Genomic DNA, 22,745 nt, shown 5'->3' on the forward strand with positions numbered 1-22,745 from the left:
GCTGTTGGCCTTCCAAAAGAACGAGGCTTGCACTGCAGGGGCCTCTGCATGCTCTAACTGCCCAGTGTGCCTTCCAGAGAGTCTCCAAAATGGAGACTTCTTGACTCCTTGGGAGATACTGTGGGAAGAGAAAGGAGGATCCATATGGAAATAGCCTTGATTGGGTCATCTGGGGCCTATCTGCAAACTAATGTGGTGTGCTTGGGGAGCCATGAGGCTGAAAATGGGAAAAAGCACTTATGCAAAACCAGCTCTGAAGTAGGCAAGCTGCTCCAGGAGACTCGGGGGAATCTCAGTCAAGGGGCATAGCAGAGAAGGGGAACCTGGCTCCCTGTCTGGCCAGCTACTGGTGGGGGGCTGAAGCAAGTACCCCGGACCTTACAGGCAACTGAAATTCTAAGTCCTAGATACAAACACATCAGTCCTCCTGTACCAGTCCCAGGTGTCCCCAGATCTATACATGCCCTCCACTGACACCCCAATACCTGCTCACAGCCTAAGCAGGGCCTTTATGAAGTGTGGCTCATTACTTAGCCAGGAAAACTGAGGTCAGAGGGACAATGGGATTCAGCGGCAGGTAGGGGTGGATGCTTCATGGAAAGCCCAGAGTTTCACAAACTCCCTTGACTGGGTCCTCATCATCGCCACTAACTCAGACCCTGAGCAAGGTTCAACCCCACCTCAAAACCCCCTCCTGCATGCCTCATGACCTTTGGAGATTAACAATTCTATACTCAGGATTATTTATATGTGTTCCACCAACTCCAAACCCTTCAGAGCCAGGATTCTGAACTCTGCACCCCCAAACTTCTACCACCCATTTCATGGTCCTCTCAACAGGCTGCCCTCCATCCTACAGGCCTCCTCTGTGAGGCCTGTTGGACCCTTTGGTACCTGCAGCACCTCTGTCCCCCCACCCTACACACACCTTGGCCTCTGCTCTGGTCTCTGAGGAAGGGGCTCATATCCCACTTGGCTCACCATAGGGGTTCCCTTCTCTCCTCGCTCATTTCAATTCAGCCCCTACAAGCTCAAGTCAGAGCTTCCCCCTACTTCTTACCACTGCCCCCTCTCCAGACCCATGGTACACAGTCAGTCTTGTAGGCTGTGACTTAAACAGAAAGGGACTTGGACCCCAGGCCTGTGACCCCAGGCTCTCTGGTCCTATAGGAAGAGTGTTTCTCTCATTGGTAGTTGTCTTTCTAGAATGCTGGTCTAGCACTTTTCTTCAGGGCTGTTGGAGAGCACCCACATTCCCCCCCCCCTTCCTCATAAACTCTTTCCTTATTGCCCCGAAGCACTGTGAGCTGGTTTAAGCAATCCAGGATATGGCCCCTTCTGTCCTCATTTAGTGGCCATAGCTTTGCCCTTCAGGACCTTTGTAGGAGGGTAAACCAAAGAGCCTGAGTTCATGCTGGCCAAACAAGTCAGAGAAGGTAGTGTCCAGGCTAAGAATGTATGCTCGGAAGCAGGTAGATGCTTGGCCAAGCATCCCTTCCTCCAAGAAGGCCTCCTGTCTTCTTAGTGCCTGCCACAGAGCCTGACAGGGAGCAGGAGCTTCACACGTGTCTGCTGAGTGGATAAGCAAATGAACTGAACAAGTGAAGCAAAGACAAAGTAAAGATGGGTTTGTTGAGCACAGTGAGTGTGATGCTAGCATTTGGCTGTGTGTGTCCAGGCTACAATAGCTGTAAGGATTGCTATTCTCCCTTACAAGTAAGTACTTGATGAGAATAATCCTCAAGAGAACATGGGTCTGGATTTGAGGGATCCTGGGCTGTACACTGACCCACCCTGTCTGCCTTTGCCAGCGTGAACATCCACCCAGATCTGTTGGGCCCAGATGCTCTCCCTAGAGCTGCAGAGTGGCATCTCAGCCTTCAGTGCCAGTCCCTATATATGGAGAGGGTGACCCAGGCAGGGAGTGTGGGGGTAGACTCACAATTCCATTCTGCACACTGAAGCCCAGCTGGTACTTGAGGTCTGGACGCTTGATGAGGACTGTGGTGACCGGGGGACAGCTGACAATGTTGAGCTTTACCTGTGTTTGGTTCTTCAGGCCCTGCAGAGCATGGGGACAAGTCACTAGCTGGTCCTAGTGACTGTTTCAGGGACTCACAAAGAGGAACTGAGAGGGCTGAACACTAGGGTAACACTTAGGGGCCATGGGAGTGGCTGTCCCCAGACTGTACATAAAAGAACTTTCTCTTCTGAAGGGCTGTGAAGACATCACTGTGTACCCAAACACCCTCAGCAGATGGACCCCCAAGAGGAACACACCAGCTCAGTAAGAACCTGAGTAGGTGCTGGGGGCCCGGGAGCTGCATCAGGACAGGCTAGCTAGGAGCCACGAGGAGCTCTTGGCTCAGGTGAGGATGGGTCTGTCCCAGCATCCCAGGTCAGAGTGGATTGGCCTCTCATGGCTACAATTTAAAGTTACATACATACAGGGCTCCCAGGACCCCCCAAAAACCAGGCTGAGCCTGTAAGTATCTGTCCCATTGGACAGAGGCTTCTCTAGGTGGACTCTTAAAGCCCCTTCATGTCACATTCTGGTCTTGGGAAAACCCCTCGTGTTGAAAGGATGGAGGAGCTGTTCTAGTTGCATGGTTATGAAGTGCTGGGGGAGCCAAGCATGGCTTGGGGTGCTATTACCAATACCAGTACCCACCACCTTGAGTCTTCAACTGGTCCGTATGAAGATCTGACTCCACCTACTTGTGTTCCCTCTGCCTAGGCACCCTCCTGCAAGGTCCCAAGCTCACAAGGTGAGGAGGTGGTCAGAAAGGTGGCCAGCCTCCCAGCACCCTGTCCACTTAAGACAGCCCACCTTCCAGGCTGCCTTGACTAAGAAAGCTTCCAGAAATACCTCCTGCAGGGATAATTGGGAACATCTCAGGCACAGTAGGCTAAGTCAACACCCTGCTCACATCACCTCAGCTCTTTGCCTGGATTGAGATGACACCTTCCTTTTTCTATGCTGAGGAACCTTGGGTCTTTCTCTGACTTCAGGTATGTGCTAGTCTTGGGATCAGCTGACTGTTATGGACCCATCACTGGTTCTCACTGGGCTTCAGTGTCAAGTGAGGGCCATGGGTCAAGTGTGGCGGGGCTGAGGAGACTACGAGCACAGGATCCCAGAATACGCACCTTGATGATGCCCTGGCAGGTAGCAAGGGGCAGCCCCACCAGGCTGGTGCCATTGATGGACATGATCTGGTCCCCAATGCTCAGCTTCCCAGAACGAGCTGCAGGGCCTCCATTCATCATATTTGCTAGGATCACAGTGGGCAGGATGGAGCCCCAGCCTGATTCCACAACCACCACTCCCAGAATCTCACCCTTGTGCTTTTCTAGCTGCAGCTGCAAGAGAAGGGGCAGTGTGAGTGTGCACACTTGTGCCCAAGCCCAGGGAAAGATATGACTGGCCTCAGTCCCATGGATCCCGTCCTGCCCTCAGGCAAAGGCCAGGTTATGTCACCTAGGAAAGGTTTGGTGCTGAGAGAATTATCCTTCCTCTGGACTCACCCTGCGCCAGCTCCCAACACAGTCCAGGACCCAGGAGCATTCTGGGAATTGAAAAGTCCCCCTCTTGCCATACTCAGCAAGGATCCCAAGGATGCAAGTATGGCTCCTGGGCCCTGAAGTTCTACCTGCTAAACCCTCTGAGGCCAGAGGAATGCCCTCTAGTGCCTATCCCCTGCCCTAGCCTTTATTCTCATCTCCAAAGTCCCATTTCTCCTTTGCTTTAACAATGTCTCTCTCAGAAAACTATTCGCCACACATTCAAAAAGCCAGGATCCAGCATGCACTCAACAGGATCCAGGATAATTCATTCACTCACTCCTCCAGCAAACACACAAAATCATCCCCTCACTAATTCCCAAAGAGCAGACTAATTCATTCCAAAGCCCCCAAGGAGGGCCTCTGGGATCTGCTGGGGCTTCTGCTACCAACCATTTCAGAACTTCCCTGCCAACTCACCCAAGCTCCCTATTTTAAAGATGCCTCCCGTGAGCTCTGCAGAAATATCTCCTAGTGCTAAGCCGAGTGGTAACAACATTAGGAGGCACATTTCCAGGGCCATTAAGACTGATTGGAATTTTTTTCTTGGCTGCAAGCATCTCATCTCACACCTATGTGCACAGCTCCAAGGCAGGAGCAAGACACGTTCTGCAAGCCCCTATGTTAGACATACTGGTGAGTGTGAGGACCAAAGCCTTGAACCCATCCTTGCCTGGTGAGCTAGATGAGGAGGCATTAAGAAGCCACACCCAGGCTGCCTGGCCCATCTCTGCAGGGCCTCAGTTCATAGAGCAAGGTCTAGCAGAACGAGCTTTGTGGGTCCCAGCTGATACGGCTCACCTCCTTGCAGTTCTCCGAGTTTGAGAAGTGGATGAGGTCATCATTATACATCTCCTGGGTATTTATGATGTCACTGTATTCCTTCTGGCTCAGGTCTTCAGGGTTGATGCCATTGGCCCTCAGGAACTCCTGGTAGGCCACACTGAAGGCCTGCCCAATAGACTGGGCTATCAGCTGGGCCTGTGGGAAGGGACCAGGCCTATTAGACCAAAGCATAGATACACAGGCTCTGCTAGGTACCCATAAGCCTTCAAAGGAGCCCTTGTTTGGGCTTAAAAGATGAAGGGAGTGACCCTGGGCTCTAGGCTGGTGAAAACTGTCTGCTACTCACAACCCACCTCAGGGTACCATGATGAACCTCTCTGCTCTCTGTGCTCATGTCCAAACACTGGGATGAAGCAAGACTTTTGTAAAAATCACAAAAAAATGACAAAGTAGAAGTATTTGCTAAATACCACACTTTATTGCTTTAATTAGGAACTGTAATATGTTTTTAGTTTACCTATTTTATTTTAAAAGTAGAGTGAAGGTCCCCCCCCACCCTGCAGCCCACCTCTCCAAGTGGTTAGCTGTCTATTCTATCTCTCCAGAATTACAAAGCCCAAACAGGTAGAGGCAGGTATGTGTGACACACTGCTCTGGTACAGAAGGGTGTGCTAAGATGAGGGCCACAAGTCATGGATCTGGGACTCAGAACAGACTCCATGTTATCAAGATCACTTCTTTCTATGCCCTCAGCAACAAACCTATGGAAGCCTGGACACTGATGTAAGCCTTCTGTCTGAGATGCAAACAAGATGCTAGGAAGCAGGCACTAAAGAGGCCATCTCCTGGACCACACCATATGTGTTTCAAGCTGTGCAGCCCTAAGAAGATGTGGACCTTTTGGAAACATCTCACTGGATAGCAAAACCCCTTGCTATGTGAGCTCCACCCAGCCCAAGTCTTCCCTATGCTCCTCCTCCTCCACACCTGCCATGGAGAGGCCTCTGCAGGGTAACCCTGAAAACCTTGGTTCAGTATGATCAAAGAACACAGGGGTCTGGCTTCAATTCTTTACTCCCTCTGCACAATATATGATTTAAATGTTTCCAAATGAGTAAGTACACCTAAAATCAAGGGAGGCTGGATCATAGTCTCAGCATGTGGAGCCTTACTTTAAATATGCACTGGTTCTAGACTGAACTGCCTGCCCAAATCAGGCCCTGAAACAGCTTAGAGGGAGGATACCACAATGTTTGTATTCCCACATCAGCATATCTAGCAGGGGGTGGATGTGGTAGCCCAGAAACCACTAGGTGGCGCTGCTGGCCTGGATAGGAAAGGAGTCAGTACAAGACGAGATGGGGGTCTTAGAGAGTAAAGTAGAAAGAAGAGCCACATACAGTGGGAGGGGGAGGGTCTCAGTGTTCCTGCCGCTAAGCCCTTATGTTCCCACCTGGGAAGGGCGGACTGACTGCATCAGATGTCTTTACCACTGAAGCTCCAGACTGCCCATTCTCTTAGGTTCTTCTGAGATGCACTCCCCATCCTCCAACCTACTTTCCTGCTGTATCATGCCCCCTCTTCCTGCCCCATGGAAATGCCTGGGAGACTTAAGTCAGCCACACATCTTGGAGTGATCACCCCCTTCAGGCACAATCCATGGAGAGCCATAGAGTCTGCACTGCCCTCTGTCCTCCACTTTCCCCTTTTGTCCCCACCTGCCCTTGCTATCCCACCTTCCTTGCTGCCTTCCCAACCTACCCCTTCCCCTTGTGCCTTGGTTTCCCTCCTGCCTGGACAGGAGCCAGCTCAGAGGGCTCACTAGCTGAGGCCCCACTCCAACCCTTCCGACGGGTTCCTTGCTTGCTCCAGTTTAGGCTGCTATGAGCCCCCAGCTGACCTGAGGGGTAGGTGCAAGGGCCTCAGTGACTGACTGGTGGCCTCCTGCTGGTGGGCTCAGGGTCCTACAGGAGTCAGGAGGAGGCTGTGCCTTGCATTGCTCTTCCTGGCTTTGTCATTTGCACAGTAGCATTTACTGTACTAAGCATTTACTTAGCCCCAGAGCACGGAGTTCTACCTTACAGAGGGACAGACACTCAGGGTTCAGCAGCCTGCCTGGACAGGTTTACTATTGTGTCCTCTCCTTGAACAGCTGCTCTGGAGTGCCTGATACTGCCAGGACAGTTTTTCTCTCTCAACCCTCCAAGTATTATTTGGGTCCTATCTCCACTGTGCTCCCAGCCCTGTCTCCTGCCCAGAAGTCGGCAGCTAACGGCCACAAAGGCATCTCCTCCCTAAACCCCGACCAAAAGATGTCTGCCCCAGCTGTGCCTGGGCCCCTCATATTCCTTGCTCCTCCACGATCTGCACATGAGCCCTACTGCTTGATGTCTCTTGCTTGCACTACATATCACCCGGCATCTACCACACTGGCTCTCAAAGACATCTCCAAACTCCCAACCACATCAACATGCCTGTCCACCTGTCCACACAAGCCCATGCAATGGCAGGAGGCACACACCTGTGCACTAGTAGGTCTGTACAGAAAAACTGGCCTCTAGTATAAAGCTCACACTGCTTCTGAGCACTTTCAGTGGATGACTTAGGAAAAAGATAACAGTCATAACAGTTCTCACATACTGGTCTCAACCTTGTTTTCAGAAAAAGATTCTATACTGTGTTTCATATCACAAGCTATACGGATCCTGCATGGATCCAGCGATGCTTGAAGCCCTCCTGTGAACAGGCATGCCTTAACCCCCTGAGTGATTGGTGCTGCCACAACGTTGCCACCACTGACAAGCTTGCAATGGTCTCTTCACAGAAGGTCAACAGAGAAAAGAAAACAGCTCAACTGCAGCCTTCCTGGAATGCCAAGGACCTGTCAAGACACTGGAGCCCCCCTCGCCCAAGGTCACCTCTGGTTTTGTTTCTAGTATCTGGGTTTCTTTCTTTCTTTTTTTTTTTTTTTTTTTTTTTAGGCAGTTCTGACTGACACACATGATTCCACTGCCTCAGCTTCAGAGGGGCTGGGATTACAGGCTTCTGCCACCCTAGGATCGCTTAGCTGTGGTATTTAAAACTTGAAAAAAGGTTTGACTTGTTACATGGTAAATGACACAGCAAAGGCAGAGCCTACCTAGCCTTGGTGAAGACACACCCTCCTGTGCATGCTTGTCATGTAAGCGTGTGCATGTGTGCATGCTTGTCATGTAAACACATGCATGTGTGCATGCTTGTCATGTAAACACATGCATGTGTGCATGCTTGTCATGTAAACACATGCATCTATGCATGCTTGTCATGTAAGCACGTGCATGTGCGCATCTTGTCATGTAAACACATGCATGTATGCATGCTTGTCATGTAAGCACGTGCATGTGTGCATCTTGGCAAATAAGCATGTACACTTTCCTAACAGAAAAGTTAGGCGAAGATGAACTTTATCTCAGGGTGAGAGGCTGTATAGAATGATTCCTTTGCTCAGACAGTTGTTATGTATTTAACAGCTCCGGAAGCTCCTGTTCTATGAAGGGAAGTAACTTGTTTACTCACAGATGCAGTGTGAGGAAAGGCGCTGATTCCTCTCACAGGTGGACTCTGAAGCTCAGAGCGGCTCCTTGGCTGTTGAGAGAGTGGTCAGCTCCCCACACCCCACACCCTAGCCCGTACTTACATCCTCTGACTCAAACACGTGGCAGATCATCTTGTACTGCTTCTTCCCCTCTTGGGCCCCGGGCGTGGTCTCAATGCAGTCCTGAGAGGCTGACCGGGGCATGCGGCGCCTGGCCATCAGAACCACGATGTTCCCGATGTCTGCAATGTAGGAGATGGTGCGCAGGGCATGGTCCATCATGGTCTCCTGTGGGAGGAGGAGGAGCCACATCAGAGAGCACCGACACTGTTCGCCACTAACAACCAGTCTAACCTGGAATTTTGTAACCTTGACCCTACTACCATTTGGGGCCAGATCTCAGATAGCAGAAGGCAGGGCTATCCTATATACTGGAGGATGGTAGCACCATCACTGGCCTCTACCCAGATGTCCTAGAGGAAGGGTGGGGGTGTTGAGTGGCCCTTGTTGAGAACCACAGCTGTAGTTAACATAGTGCTTCATGATGGTCCTGGACAGAGTCACCTGCATGATGCTTCTCCTACTCAGACTTGGAGAAGGAGCACATCCCGGTGACATGTGTGGTTTCACACAGGCTGACTCCATGCCTTCCCAGCTTTCCTGGGTTAAGGCTGATGACAAGTTTGTCACAGTCACAAGATAAAGTAGTGAGTCTGCCTGTGGTCAGTGCATCGCTGTAGTAGTCCCCGGCCAGGCCCATTACTCCTGATGTCTTTTGTCACTTGATAGGAATCTCCTTGGGCATCCTGCCCATGACCCCTTCCTAACACGGCTGCACACAAAGGCTCTGAAAAACTCATCAGTTGGTCTTTTGTACCTTTGTTCTCCTTTCACAAAGGGAACTCTGGTGTCTCAGAGGCTCTGACCTCCGGTGCCCTTTCCCTCTGCACAGATTCTTTCTCTTGTGGTGTGCATTGCATGCACCTGTCTAGGCGGTGGTCTCCTTTCTGCCAAGGTTATAAGGGGATCATGGTCCACAGCACAGGGGTGGGACAACAGCACAGGGAAGGTAGGGGCCAAGCCTTCAGCACTGAGACCCTGGCATCTGAGACACTGATCACTAGCAAAAGCTCCCAAATCATTCCCCAGCTCTGGCTCCTCAGACAGAGGCTGCCACTGTGGTGGCCTCACTCTCCTGGGCATGCCTGGCCACTTAGCCTCTACTCTCTCACCTGTTACCACCCTCCAGCCATCTGCCAGTTGGCACCATTGCCCCAACAGTGAGCCAAACAAACCCTCCATAGAGAGCAGCCTCCTGCTGCCACCGCCCCTCCAGTTCATTCTAAACAGCAACTTGGAACAAGCTCACTAGCTGTTGGTGGCCCATCCCCCAGTTTTTCTGGGGGATGGCATCCTGGCACAAGCACCAGCCAAGGACAGGAGATGGAAACAAATGACAACCTCTCCACAGGCTAGATGGTGGTCCCAAGAGATGCTTGTCTACAAGGCCCTCCTCAGGTGGCACGTGGGAAGTGTATTTCAGAGCAGCTGCCACACACTACCTGCCAAGCCTGATCCACATTGCCTGAACTGTTTGTGTGGATGGCAGAGCCTAAGTGGGACACTGCCACTCTTTCTGGGGTTCTGTAGTCTTGTTAGGTAGTAGGAAGAGGGTCCCTATGTCCAATCCCCCAGTCAGGGCCTTGGGTGCTGAGGCACCTCCTGGCAGATACACTAGCAATGGCATTCACTGCTGGGGGAGCTGATGAGTCCCCCGGGACAGACTGCAAATGCAGCAGGGTTCTCCTGCACTTCGCCCAGTTACCCTTCCCATGTGATACCACTATGATGGCTGCCTCCACCACCAGTGCATAAGCAGCGGGAACAGCAGGCTGTAGGTCAAGCGGTTGTCAACCTTCCTATTGCCGTGGCCCTTTGATACCATTCCCAACCATCAAGCACATTCCAATGTGCTGACCATCAAGTTATTTTTGTAGCAGACTTTATAACTGTGATTTTACTATTGTTATGAATCATCATATAAGTATCTTCTGATATGCAGGATATTCTATGTGTGACACCCAGGGGTCGTGACCCACAGCTTGAGATCAACTTCTGTAGACCACCATTGCCCCAACAGTGAGCCAAGCAAACCCTTCTTCTTTGATGCTGACTGACTCAGGCATTCCTCACTCCCCACCCCCACCAGTAACAGAAAGTTAACTAAATGGCAGAAATACACTGATGCTGGGAACCAGGGTCCACACTGCTAGACAAAGGGGAGTGTATGGGATGGGGAGGAGAGCACTGCAATCCCAGTAGGGGTCTCAAGTATAATGAACATATAGCTCTTTGCAGCACGTGCAGTCTAGCTCCGCGAACTGCCAGGGCTCAGGAGCAATGACACACCAGCAACAGCGAGCATAGCCAGCAGTCAGGTCCATATTTATGTATGTCATTGTCTACTAAAACAAACTGTGGGGCCCCAAAAAAAGATGCCTGGCTCAGGTCTGAGGAAGGCAAAGTGCAAGGTCATTGCCAAATATCTTACGGTCTCAAACATTGGAAGGAAGGAAGACACCAAAATAACACCACAACCAACAAGCTTCTCAGTGTCTAGCAGAAAAGTGAGCAGGGAAGACAGGGAGTCATAGAGCAATATCAGTCGGCGGTAGACAGCGCAGGGTCGTTATAAATCACTGTTGTGTAGTTTCATGTTGCAAACAATATGGGCAAGACTGTCAATAGCTACCAAGAACTCAGGCCAGGGGCACAGAGGGGCTAGTGCAGGGGTTCTCAATCTGTGGGTCACTACCCCTTGACAAACTTTTATCCCCCAAACTATTTACATTGCAATCCATAGCAGTAGCAAAATTACAGCTATGAGGTAGCAATAAAAATAATTGTATGGTTGGGGGATCGCCACAACAGGAGGGACTGTATTAAAGGGTCGCAGCATGAGGAAGGTTGAGAACCACTGGTCTAGTGTGTCACCTCCTGATTCCCTGACAATGGCAAAGACACAAAGGTACCTTGAACCTGGGCATAGAAGCACAATCCTCCTGGGGAAAGCTCTTCTGTAGCTAGATGCCCGCTCTCCTGAGGCCCAAGGCTCAGCAGTTGGCTAGCGTGATTCTGGACAACTGTCTGTCAAGTGCTTACCTGTGTGTCAGCATTTAAAACTTTGATCCTCTGGGTGGAGATGAAGAGGTCTACTTCTGTCAATGTCTGAGCATCACCCTCAGAACTCTAAGAAAGAACAACAGATGTTGTCACAACCCAGAGGTTCATCACAGTTCACTGCCTCATACACTACCATAGTGACTCTGAGGTGACACAGAAGGAAACACCAATCCAAAATGGGCTAGCCACTGGAAGCCTGCATGTCTGGGGGTTGGGGAATCCCCCCTGGAGTGTGAGCTCTCCAGGTATAGCACACAGGGAGAAGAGGCAGCTTGCCATAGCAGGTGCCTGTGGTCTTATCAGCTCCCCTTGGCAGCCAGCAGGGTCTCTTGGCTAATTCTTGCTGGTGACTATCATCACACTCCAGGTACAATCTTAAGGTTGGAGACTCTAGGAAATGGGGGTAGGGAGAAAGGTTCTCAAAAAAGTTTGCTTTGGACCTAAACTCTTCCTTTTTACTTAAATGTTCATAATCGCACCAACACCCTTCCAAAGACCACAAAGAGAGAGGGAGGACAGGGCTGGGCTTCTCCTGACAGTGACATGTTGGTACAGGGAGAAGCTATCACACCTTGTTTGTGGCCTCCACTGGAAGTGGCTCAGTCTGTCAGCTGTGTTTCAACCTCCTGGTCTGGAGCCTGAGTAGCTACTCAAGGTCTGCCCCTAAGCAAGACAACTGCTAATTGTTTTTCACACCTGTAAGGATCCTAATTACCTCACAGTGGCACTGAGAAAGAACTGTCCCTTCATGCTCCCTTCCTCCTGCCCCTGCTTTGCCCACTGGGGCGAATAATTCAGTGTGGTCACTAGAGGTCTGTGGTGCTGTCGCCCATCACAACATAGCAGAAACTGTGGTTCAATTATTCAGTAGACAAACTTCCAATCGAAATTCTCCCTGCAGACAAGTTCTCAGGAATTCTAAGTTGCAGAGAGGCCCTGTATTTCAGTGACAACATACATCTTAGTTCTGTTTCCAAGGGCGAAGGTCTTTGGGGCTGTCAGTCTACTACAAGATGCTCCTGCTTTTAAATAAGTAGAAAAAGAACAGATTCCTAGACAATCCAGTTGAAGGAAAATCTTCAGGACCACAAGGAGCTTATCCTCTGTTTAAAAATACCTGGGTTACATTCCACATCAGTGGAATCCCCACCACCACAATGTTAAATTAAGTGTTTAGGTTAGCATACCAAGTTGCTATTCCATCATGACATCTTCATACATGTATGTCACTACACTTTAACTGTTATGTTCTGAGATTACAGCTCAAAACACTGCTGCTTAAAAGTAGGAAAAGCCAGAAGTCAATAAATAAAAAAAAATTATAGGTTGGCCTTGGCGTTAGGGACTTCAGTAAAGGAATCTGAGTGAAGAAATGGAGGTGAGATTGACAAAGGGATGGGGTAGGGCATCTATGACCTGCCCTGGCAAAAGATGGAGAGAAACAAAATCCTACAAAAGAACGCCAGAGAACAGGGTTAGTCATGGTTCGGCCAGCACAGTGTTCCCCACTATCTGTGGCCAGATCGTAAAAGGAGCCCTACAGAGTGACCCCAGGCACTGCCCAGGAAGAAGGAAGGTCTTCTGAACCAAGGTGGCCTGGCTGCCCACCATTCTGAAGAAGGCTACACTGTGTCTCACCCCATCAGAGTCTGTGACTCCAGAGGATTTCTGGGCCCGCAGACCCAGAAATAGGTTACAATCCCTAAGAGCCCCAGTGCTCCCACTTGCCCCAATCCTGGGCAGCTCAAAGGAGGACAGGGATGGAAAACAAGAAGGCACTCTTCTGCAGGGAAGCATGTCCCAACCACAAGCCCACAACCTACTGCCTAGAGGTTCTTAACATCCAGTCTGCCCTGGCAGACTGAGAGCAGTGAGTTCATCCCCTAGATAGGGAAAGGGAGCCCAGCAGGTAGGGTCCTTTGGCCACAGCACCAGAAAATGCTGTCACTTTGAGGACAGGGGAAACTAGATCTCTTGTTGAAACATAAGGAAAGAAAACAGGATAGATAGCAAGCCACTGCACTGCATCTCCGTGGACTTACCCAAGGCCCCCTGACACCAAGCTTGCTGGTGTCATGTGTAAGTATAGAGAAAATAACCAGCATTTACATAATGACTAGGTCAACAAACCAGTGACTGTCAACCTAATTTTGAAAGTCTACCCAGGCTTTAAAATCTGTTTTCTCTTCCTTCCTTCCTTCCTTCCTTCCTTCCTTCCTTCCTTCCTTCCTTCCTTCCTTGCTCCTTCGTCGTCGTCATCACCGTCGTCATCCTCCTCCTCCTCCTCCTCCTCCTCCTCCTCCTCCTCCTCCTCCTTTTCTTTTTAGGTGTGTGTGCCAAGACCTTTGTGTACAAGGCGAGTGCTCTACCACTGAACCACATCTAGTAGTGAGGGCAGCTCCAAGACAAACCACTCTTTGTTTTGGTTTAGAGGGTCAAAACTAATGGATCCAAAGAGCAGAACTGTATAGTAAAAGTTATATGGGAAACTGAGCACTAGACTACACTGTCCTAACAAATGTCCTGTTTAGAAATGTGTACACAAAACAGCTCTGCAGACATGAACCATGCTCCAGGACATGGGAGACAGTAGATAAGAAAAGCTGGTTAACGTGGGACAACAAAATAAGCCGTATGGCTTCATTCCAAAATCCAGTATTCTCCTAACAAAGAAGAAAAGCCTATGACCTCTGTGGTACTGCTTGAATTCCCACCAGAAGTCCCCATGCATAGAGTAACACAGGCACGCACGCACACATGCACTCGCGCATGCACACAAGCACGGCTCTCTCAGGCCCACACAGGTCCTACACACCGCTTTTTTCTTGATCTTAGCAGCCTTCTGCATCCTCTGAGAAGCATGGAAGAGAAAAGAAAATCAGGAAGGAAGCTGTGACAAGGTTATTCCAGCCTTGTGCTTAATAGGAAGAGCTCAGACTCTGCAAGTCCCTGGCAGGGGCCCATGGACAGTCCTGAGAACACACAATAGAGAGACCATTCATGCCTGCCACCTCCAGGGGGCAGAAATGACTGTCACCCACTCCATATGCCTGAGGATGGGATCAGGTACCAGGAAACAGGCCAAGGTGGGCCAGGAGCCATAAGGGCCCAGAGCCTTGGTCAAAGAAAAGGTGCAGGTTGGGCTCAGCCCTTGGCCCTCACGGCTTTGCCTTATCTTCACCAGGCATAGATGGTTTCATGGTACCCTCTGCTTCCATTCAAGGAGGTTAATGGGTAGTGGGGGCAGGAGGGGTGACATTGTTCCTCATTCCCACAGGCTGGCAGTATATTCAGGCTCCACCTTATCCAGGGTGGGGCATCATGTCCCCTTCCCTGACCTTATGTAGCTTTACTGGCATGGTCTCCTGCTCCCTCTGCCCATCCTCACTTGCTGGAAAAACCACACAGGCCAAAAAGCCTACAGAGTTTTGAGTATGTCAGTTATCCCTGAGGCCATGCATTTGAGTGACACTTGATGTACCCTCCCTTGCTTCTAGAAGCACTTTGGTGCTAAAAATACACTGTTGGGACAGGATTTAAGGCTCCAAACAAATATGCTTAAAGACTGGAATGCTTCAGAACCATCAGCTATCTTTGAAAAACTGTTTCCCAGTGGCTGACTGGACCACGTTTAAGGAGACAGTGATGACTGTGCCAGCCAGGCTGCAGGTCTCTTTTGGGATGCTGGGCCATGACTGCTTTTGAGCTGGACAAAACACCTGCACCCCACTGTACTCCCTTCTTCAGGGCTCCCCCAGGGACCCTCCCAAGTAGCCCTTGGGACCCAGAAGTACCCCACCTTGACCCTGCTGACAGCCTCCTGAGCCTGCATCATTCGGATGTTTTTGGAGGGGTTGCGCTCAGAGAGCAGCTGGGTGGAGCCCAGGTAGTTGGCTGCAAAGATGATCCCATCGATGAGGTCTTCCGGCTCACAGGGCCCTGGAACTGAGGAGGTATAGAGTGAGTGCCTTCCTAAAAGAGAGCCACCAGGAACCAGGGCCTTACGTGCCCAGCCCAGCACAAAGTACACAGCAACCAGGATGACGAAGCACAGTGACTGAGCTGTGCAGTGGACCTGCAACTCAGGGGAAGTCAGTACAAATCACACAACTGACCCATGGCTGAACAGCTCTGCATGAATGATGTGATGAGGGGTACTCCAGGACCCCAGGCGACTATCTCTCAAGGTAGCCCAGCCTCCAGGGTGCCTCGCACCTGCTGTGGTCTAGAAAGGACTGCCTCCCAAACACAGCAGTACTTTTCATACTCTCATGGAGCTATGTGCAGGTTCATGCTGAATTCTTCAGGGGACTTTCTCTCCTCCCCTCTCCAGTGGGGCTCCTGCCAGCCTACAGCTTCTCATCTCACCCAACCCAGGACTCAGCAGGGCAACGTGGCCCTGATTCTATCTGCTGCCTCTAGACTATGGCAACACAACAGATGTTCTGATAGATTGCACCACCTATACCATCCAATGCAAAGACCACAGACACCAGTGCTCTGATCACTTCAACTGAAGACTGACTGTTCCCGCACGGGCAGCTGGCGCTCTGTATCTGTGGCTCACATCTGTGAACGTCAGATCATGCACTATGTAGTGAGACCTGAGATGGTTGTGTCCATGCTGAGCAAGTGCGAACTTTTTCCCTCATGGTTATTCCCTGGAAAACTACAGTGTAAACATTGTTAACATGACCCTTCCATTGAATGTACTTTAAAGCCATCTAGAGATAAATTTGAGGGTGAAGGAGGGTGTACAAATTAAATTTTTATCCAAAGGATGTGGACAGCTGCAGACTTGCTTCCAAAGGGGTCCTGGAACCAGTTCTCCATAGACATCAAGGGAGGAATGACTGTAATTTTAATACATTGAAACACTGAAAGCCACAGGTTAGCAGCCCATGGCTCCTGAAAAGGACATCACAGCTCTAGTGAGGAGTCTACTAACATGCTCTGTAAGGGGCAGATGGGGCAGATAGGGCTTGTCCTCTCTTGCAAGGACCAATTTCTGCCCTTGAGATACAGAAGCTGCAGTGGGTAATATGGAAATGAGTGGACAAGATGTATCCTATTAAAGCTTTATTTACAGTATCAGGCAGGACTACAGTCAGCTGAAAGATGGCCTGGTACAGGCTTACACGGCTGCACCTGCTGCTGGTCAGGCTCTTCCTGACCACCCTGCACAGATGGATGCTTCAGTGACTTCTTGTCTGCTGGCATAGCCCTTACACCAGTATAAAGCCACTGAGCACCGCTACCACTCCACGTCCTCAGGGAAGAAGCATGTCCTACTATAGAACCCAAGGACGGATGGAAGGTAGGTGTGATGAGTCAAAGGGGATGGGAGGTGGTCCTTTCCCAAGCCTGTGTCCAGAGGTAGAGATGTGCCTAGGGACCACTTGACTCCCCTCACCATGATAGCCAATGTGACCTGGCTGAAGCGGATCCATCTGGAATTCCTTGGGCAGCAGCCACGCTACAGGGCTGTCCTGGAGGCTCTGCAGCCTGCCGCTGATTAGCTCAGACTTTCTGGGTTCAAACTGGCAATCCAGCAAGCACCCAGATGCTTGGCAAATGAGCCCATCACAGGTTGCTCCTCCCACTGTGACTGTCACCTTTCTGATGCTCAGTGCAGCTGCATCCTGCTGCTTGGATGGTGCCTTTATTACCATACTTCTTCCAGCCACCCATTCTAGAGTTTAGTTTGGTGATGGCTCAGGTTGGAAAGACCAATCAAGCTGAAGTTCTCTTGTGGATGTCAGTTCATCATGGACTCTCCACGGAGACCTCCTCACCTAGAAGTCCCCACCACTGCTATATTATCAGACTCCTATCCCACAGAGCTGGCCACCAGTGTGCCATGTACACATAGACACATGCTACACACACGCGCACACACACACACACACAGAGAGAGAGAGAGAGAGAGAGAGAGAGAGAGAGAGAGAGAGGGAGGGAGGGAGAGAGAGAGAGAGAGAGAGAGAGAGAGAGAGAGAGAGAGAAATCTGGGCGTGGGGTGGTACATGCTATAGCTCTGGACCTCACACACTAACCCGGTGCTCCTTCTGGGAATGGAAGGGGTGTGAACTTCTAGCAATAGGGAGCTCTTGGCTCTCTCAGTGGAAGACACCTTAAATTATTAAAGCAACAAAGTGCCTGTGATTATCTTCACCCAAACTCAGAAGAAAGAAGGAGATAGCTATTAAGGCCGAAGGAACTGCTAGCACCTGAGGGAGGCAAGTCTGGTATCTGATGGCCAGGTGCCTAGTCCCAGGGAGATGGCCTTTGTGAGCTAGCACTGCTCCATGAGCCCTGGCTACCTCACCCTTAGTGGGAATAGATGGAGCAGAGGGATTACAACACTCAGAGAAACTCCAGAGATGAGAGCCATTCGGAGGAAGAACTCATGAACTCAAAGCAGCTGTCATTGCCTCTATACGATTGGGTCTCTCAACAGTTCATCATGGAAGAGGGAGGGGCTCATGAGGTTCCCTCCTTAGGATCTATTAATGATTGTTCAGGGAGGGATATCACTCTCTTCAGTGGTGTAACCACTGACAAGATGCTCATGATCCAGTAAATAAACCCTCACCTATGGCGTATAAGCTGTCAACAAACACAGTGGTTTCTCTCTCTCTCTCTCTCTCTCTCTCTCTCTCTCTCTCTCTCTCTCTCTCTCACACACACACACACACACACACACACACACACACACTAAAGACAAACACCACAAAGAAAATGGAGGAGACAGGGGAGAAAACTTATTGAGTTTCAGAAGGAGAGGGAGAGTGAGAAGGGGTTACTAATGGGGTGTGAAAATGACTATATATATATATATATATATATATATATATATATATATGTAGCAAATGATCAGAGAATAAAAAAGAGGACTCAAGGCTTTGGCTCTCAAGTCTGTGTCTGCAGGGCCTCTGAACTTGCTCTGAGTGTACAGCTGAGACTTCAGGGATGAAGGAGGCCCGGTTCAGCACTAGGGCAGGCTTAGGGGACTCTGTAAGGCCAGGATTGGGACAGGCATGCTCAAAAAACAGTCACAGTGGAGCAGAGGGAACTCAGGAGACACCTTCCCAGTCAAGAGTTTCCCAGACCAAGCACCCTCTGGAAGTGAGAGACCCACACTAGCTTTCTCAGGCACGGGCTTCCACACCCTGTCCCCAAGGACAAGATATCCTCAACTTTCCCGGCAGCTCTCCATGGTCAGGGCCTAATCAAGCTCCTCTTTCTATCAAATGCACCATAGCCCTAGGTCTGGAGCTGGCTACTGGCAGTGATGGTCCTTGTACAGGTATACAAGCTAGGAGGTTCAGAAGCCACCCAACACAAGGAACAGGAACCATCACAACCCAGGTGCTGCCACCCTGACTTCTAGGACTTCAGTTTTTCCACCATAGGCCACCTTGGGCTTAATTCTCTCCAGTGAACACAGGTCAGAGATGTCCGTATCACTGACAAAGAGGCATCTTATAGGCTTGCATCCCCCAAGTGGGGCCCAATGCAATAAGTGTGTGTGTGTGTGTGTGTGGTGTGGCGTGTGTGGTGTGTGTGTGTGTGTGTGTGTGTGTGTGTTGTGTGTGTGCGTGAGGCGTGTGTGTATGTGTGTGTGTGTGTGTGTAAGAGAAGGGGGTACTACTGTATCCCCTTTGGATGGTGCAGGGACTTTATCTACCCTTGGTGAGACTCAGCCAATACCAGGGTCTAAGCTATGTAAGTGTCCTCTCATTTTTTGGGAGGGAAGGACAGGGCCAGGGCTATGAATCTGACTCCCATCTTATGGCTGCTGCCTTATGGCTCCTTCCATCAGTTCCCCAGTCGACCTGAACAGCTTCCTGAACCTGAATGAGGCTTATGCCTGTTTTCATCCCTTTGCCTGAGAAGACTGCTGACAGCACTGCTGTTCCTCACTAACCTGAGAGCAGTGGGGGGCCAGACCCTGTGTGTGAAGGGCACTTGTTCGTCCTTTGTCCAACTTCCCAGTAACTCTTAGCTGACACCAGCAGAGGGAGACAGAGAGCAGAGTAACTCCAAATGTTTAACAGACAGGTGGGCCTGAGTCCCCAGAAGGCAATGTGCCCCCTTCCTGATGTACCTGTGACTCACACAGCTTATGTCCCTGTGTGTGCAGGTGACAGGGGTGTAAAACACCATCCTTCCTTCCCTGCCTGGAGCAGCCTTTGTTTGCAGCATGGTTAGAGCACCTGCTGTCCTGCCCCAGAGTCCCTGTGCTCTGTGTGTAGCCTTGGGGTCTGCTCTTGGACCTGAGGCTTCTTGTCGGCTCTGTGGACAGGAAAGTGTTAGGATCTCATGGGGCTGTACCTGGGATCACCCATCTCTGCTACCTGGGGAGGACACTCCTGTATGAAAGGAGTGGGCAGAGGCTGCTAGCTCCAAAACTGTCTATCTCTACCTGGGTGCCAGAGGGCACAGTTGTGGGGCTAGAACATAGCACTAAGTGGCCAGAATTCTGTGCAGCTGGGAGGCCCCAGGTGCAGCTGCCATGTCTCACTCACCAGCAGTGTGTGATAGCAGAGTCCCAGCCATCAGTCCTTCACAATCCCATGAAATCAACCTCATTGTCCCATTTTATGAGAAAGACCATTTAAGCAAGGTCAAATGGCTTTCCCCAAATCAGTATCCTGCCTGTGAGGACTTGTGATGTCACAAAACATGGCCCACAGGCTAGTGGGTGAGGCTGACACCAGTCCACAGGCCAACATAAACTCCAACATGAAGGACTGTGGTGAGCTACAGGAGGGAAGGTGTGGCCCCCAAAGGAGGAGCAGCAAGGCTAACCTCTTGAGGAACCTGAGGGGGGCTGCCAGTGAGTGGAAGTCTGTAACACTGGAAGTAAGTCAGAGATGAGAGCTTTCCAGGCTCAGGTAAGAGCAAAGATCCTGGGGTGGCAGAGAGAGAGAAGCCATTCAGGAGGACTAAAGGGCTTCCAGGTGACCTGGTGCAAGGAAGAAGCCAGCAGTTGGAATGAGTTGGAGTGCTGAAAAAGCACCGGCCCGATGTGAGGACTTTGGAGCCATTTCAAAGATGGTCACTCTGCCCTAACAGCCAGGGAAGTAGCTCAGCCACACCACTTTCTCCAGAGAGACGAAACAGAGAGGAAGAATGGACAGCAGCTAAGTGGCAACCTCAGGGGTCTAAGCAAGCAGGAAAGGATGCTGGCATAGACAGGAGGATTATGGGATTGAGAAATTGAGTCTAAATTCGGGCTGCATGTGAGGTGAGGTAGAGAGGGATTGGAAAGCTGGTCCATGGCTAGACCTCTAAAAGGTTCTTTGGGAAAGGACTGGCCTTGAGGTGGACCAGTTTAGCTGCAGGGGCTAGGGTACCTTCCAAGAACATCTTAGAAGCCAGTCCAGGTTAGACAACAGATTAAGCATGAGCTATGAGAGGTGCTAAGTGAGCTGCAGGCATGGGTGAGTCACTGGGGGGAGGACAGGGAGCGGGGTGGCAGAAGGAGGCCCCAGGAATCAGCTCTGCCAGGCATCATGACAAGAAGGGGTAGAGAGAGAGAGAGAGAGAGAGAGAGAGAGAGAGAGAAAGAGAGAGAGAGAGAGAGAGAGAGAGAGAGAGAGAGAGAGAAGCCCATCTGTACCATGCTGGCAGGAGGCCATCTACAAGGGGCTCCCATGTACTGGGCATCCTGACAAGGCAGCCAGTGGTGACCTTGGAGCCGTTTCAAGGGATAGCAGGTGGGAGCCAGCCCATGGGGTGAGCAGTGAAGGCAGGGGCAGACTGTGAGCCATTCCCGAGTTCCAAGGAGAAGAGGAGGGTTGCTAGTATGCAATATGTAAGACAGACAGATGGATTCAGTGGGAGGGAGGGAGGGAGCATAGGCATCAGATCTTGTGAGGGCTGTGGTGCTGAGGGACACCTGTCTCCACAGCCTCAGAAAGGCCACAAATCTCATACTTCATTCTGGGGCGAATCTTCAGACCACATGTCAGGACAGCCACCAAGGTCAGCGAAGAGCCAACCCAAAGGAAGGAGCCCCCAAGAGAGAAGGAATGGCCTCCAGGGCCCCTGGAAAGGGTCTGGAGTCTACAGTGCTTCTGTCTTCACAGCAGCCTCCCCCAGAGCAAGGCTCTACTCTGCATCAGCTTGGGCCTCTGAGACACCCCTGTGGAGAGTGGCCTGTGCTGTCCCTAGATGGTGCTACCTGTAAATTCAGGCCTGACACAGGCAGGGCTGTCATGGACAGGGATGATTGCAGTGACATGGTGTGTTGCTTTAGTACACAGTGAATGACAAGAGTCAGTGGCCACAGGAGGAGAAGCTGTGGCAGAGAAGAAAAGGCCAAATCCAAGTCCAGCCCAGGCCCCAACTCTCCTCAGAGCACCATAGGCATTAGCTTGTGTCTAGGTGGATGACTTTCAAGAAAAAGGGCAAAGGAAGGAAGGAGTGAGTGAGTGAGGGAGGGAGGGAGGGAGGGAGGGAGGGAGGGAGGGAAGGACAGAGAGAGGCAAGTAGGTTGACCAGATGGGAAGAGGCATTAACTGTGGTATTATTTGTGAATGCAGAGGCCTGGGAAGCCCCAAGGCACAGCTGAACAGGAGCCATCTTACAGTAGAGTCCCATGGAGTAGCTTGGAAGGCTACTAGCACCATGCAGCTCCTGAGCACAATGCTAGGACTGGTGTTTAGAAAGAAGGCATGATGGAGAAAGGAAATCTAAATTCGCCCCCACTTACCTAAACAGAGAAAGATAAGCTCACAATGAATACACATGAAACATTAACCACTGCATAAACCAAGTGTGTAAAGAAACTCCATATAAAACCCCATAAAATCCTATCAAAAACTTAAAATAAAAAATATGTTTATTCTTTGTGCATCCATTTAGAAGTTTATACAAAGAACAGAGAGCATTTTAGAAATCTGAAAAAAGCGATGTTAAATATTATAAATGGTTGTCTATATGGAGAAGTATCCATAGAGACATAGGAGGTAAGGATGCAGAACTGGACAGATCTGCACACAGCACACCCTGTGTTGTGTGTTTGACTTTAGACCCATGCAAGTAGTTCCCATGCTCATATACTTTCCATGGTCATACTGGCAAAGTATATTTCTAAGAATTAAAAGAAAAAATGAAACAAAGTAATCTAAATGTTCATCTGTAACATAATCAAAAAACTAAACATGATTCCCAAGCATCTAGAATAGGCTGCTGTGGGAAGAGGCACTGTAGGCCCCAGGGCCTCCCCTGGCACTCTGGAGATGGTTCCTTCCCCACCTGAGACCATTTGGTGGTCCATCCCCTCTGGGCTTTGCTGCAAAGACAAGAATGAAGGCCAGGAAATCCTGCAGCCCTGTATCCTTAGCAACATTGATACTGTTATCTCTGGAAATGGAGTGTGATTAGCAGAATAAGACAAATGCATAATCACTGAGAATCAAAACCTGGGACTCGGGAAACAGAGAACACGAATGCAAGAGCCCTGAAGCCCTGGCAAAATATTAGTACAAACCATTACAGCAGTGCAACTTTGAAAATATAACATACTAGTTATTGTTTATTGAGTATAATTGGGTAAAAATTATCCCAAAATTTAATGGCTTAAAACATCAAACACTTATTATCTTGGGAATCTGCTATGTCTCTAATG

General features: G+C 50.2%; 1 protein-coding gene across 2 annotated transcripts in view; it reads right to left on the bottom strand.

Moving 5' to 3' along the window:
* The window catches only part of Apba2 (amyloid beta precursor protein binding family A member 2), a 64,729-nt gene that overhangs the window by 5,583 nt on the left and 36,401 nt on the right, over positions 1-22,745 (bottom strand). The window contains exons 4-10 of one of the 2 annotated variants that reach the window (XM_035441385.1): positions 14,907-15,052; positions 13,923-13,958; positions 11,087-11,173; positions 8,027-8,212; positions 4,366-4,545; positions 3,151-3,363; positions 1,943-2,062 (exon numbers count right to left, since the gene is read on the bottom strand). In XM_035441385.1, coding sequence (XP_035297276.1) covers positions 1,943-2,062; positions 3,151-3,363; positions 4,366-4,545; positions 8,027-8,212; positions 11,087-11,173; positions 13,923-13,958; positions 14,907-15,052 — 968 coding nt within the window. The remainder of the gene's footprint in view (positions 1-1,942; positions 2,063-3,150; positions 3,364-4,365; positions 4,546-8,026; positions 8,213-11,086; positions 11,174-13,922; positions 13,959-14,906; positions 15,053-22,745) is intronic. The other variant, XM_035441386.1, reaches the window with a different exon arrangement.

Source organism: Cricetulus griseus, chromosome 3 (assembly GCF_003668045.3).
Source record: "Cricetulus griseus strain 17A/GY chromosome 3, alternate assembly CriGri-PICRH-1.0, whole genome shotgun sequence".
NCBI classification, from domain to species: domain Eukaryota; kingdom Metazoa; phylum Chordata; class Mammalia; order Rodentia; family Cricetidae; genus Cricetulus; species Cricetulus griseus.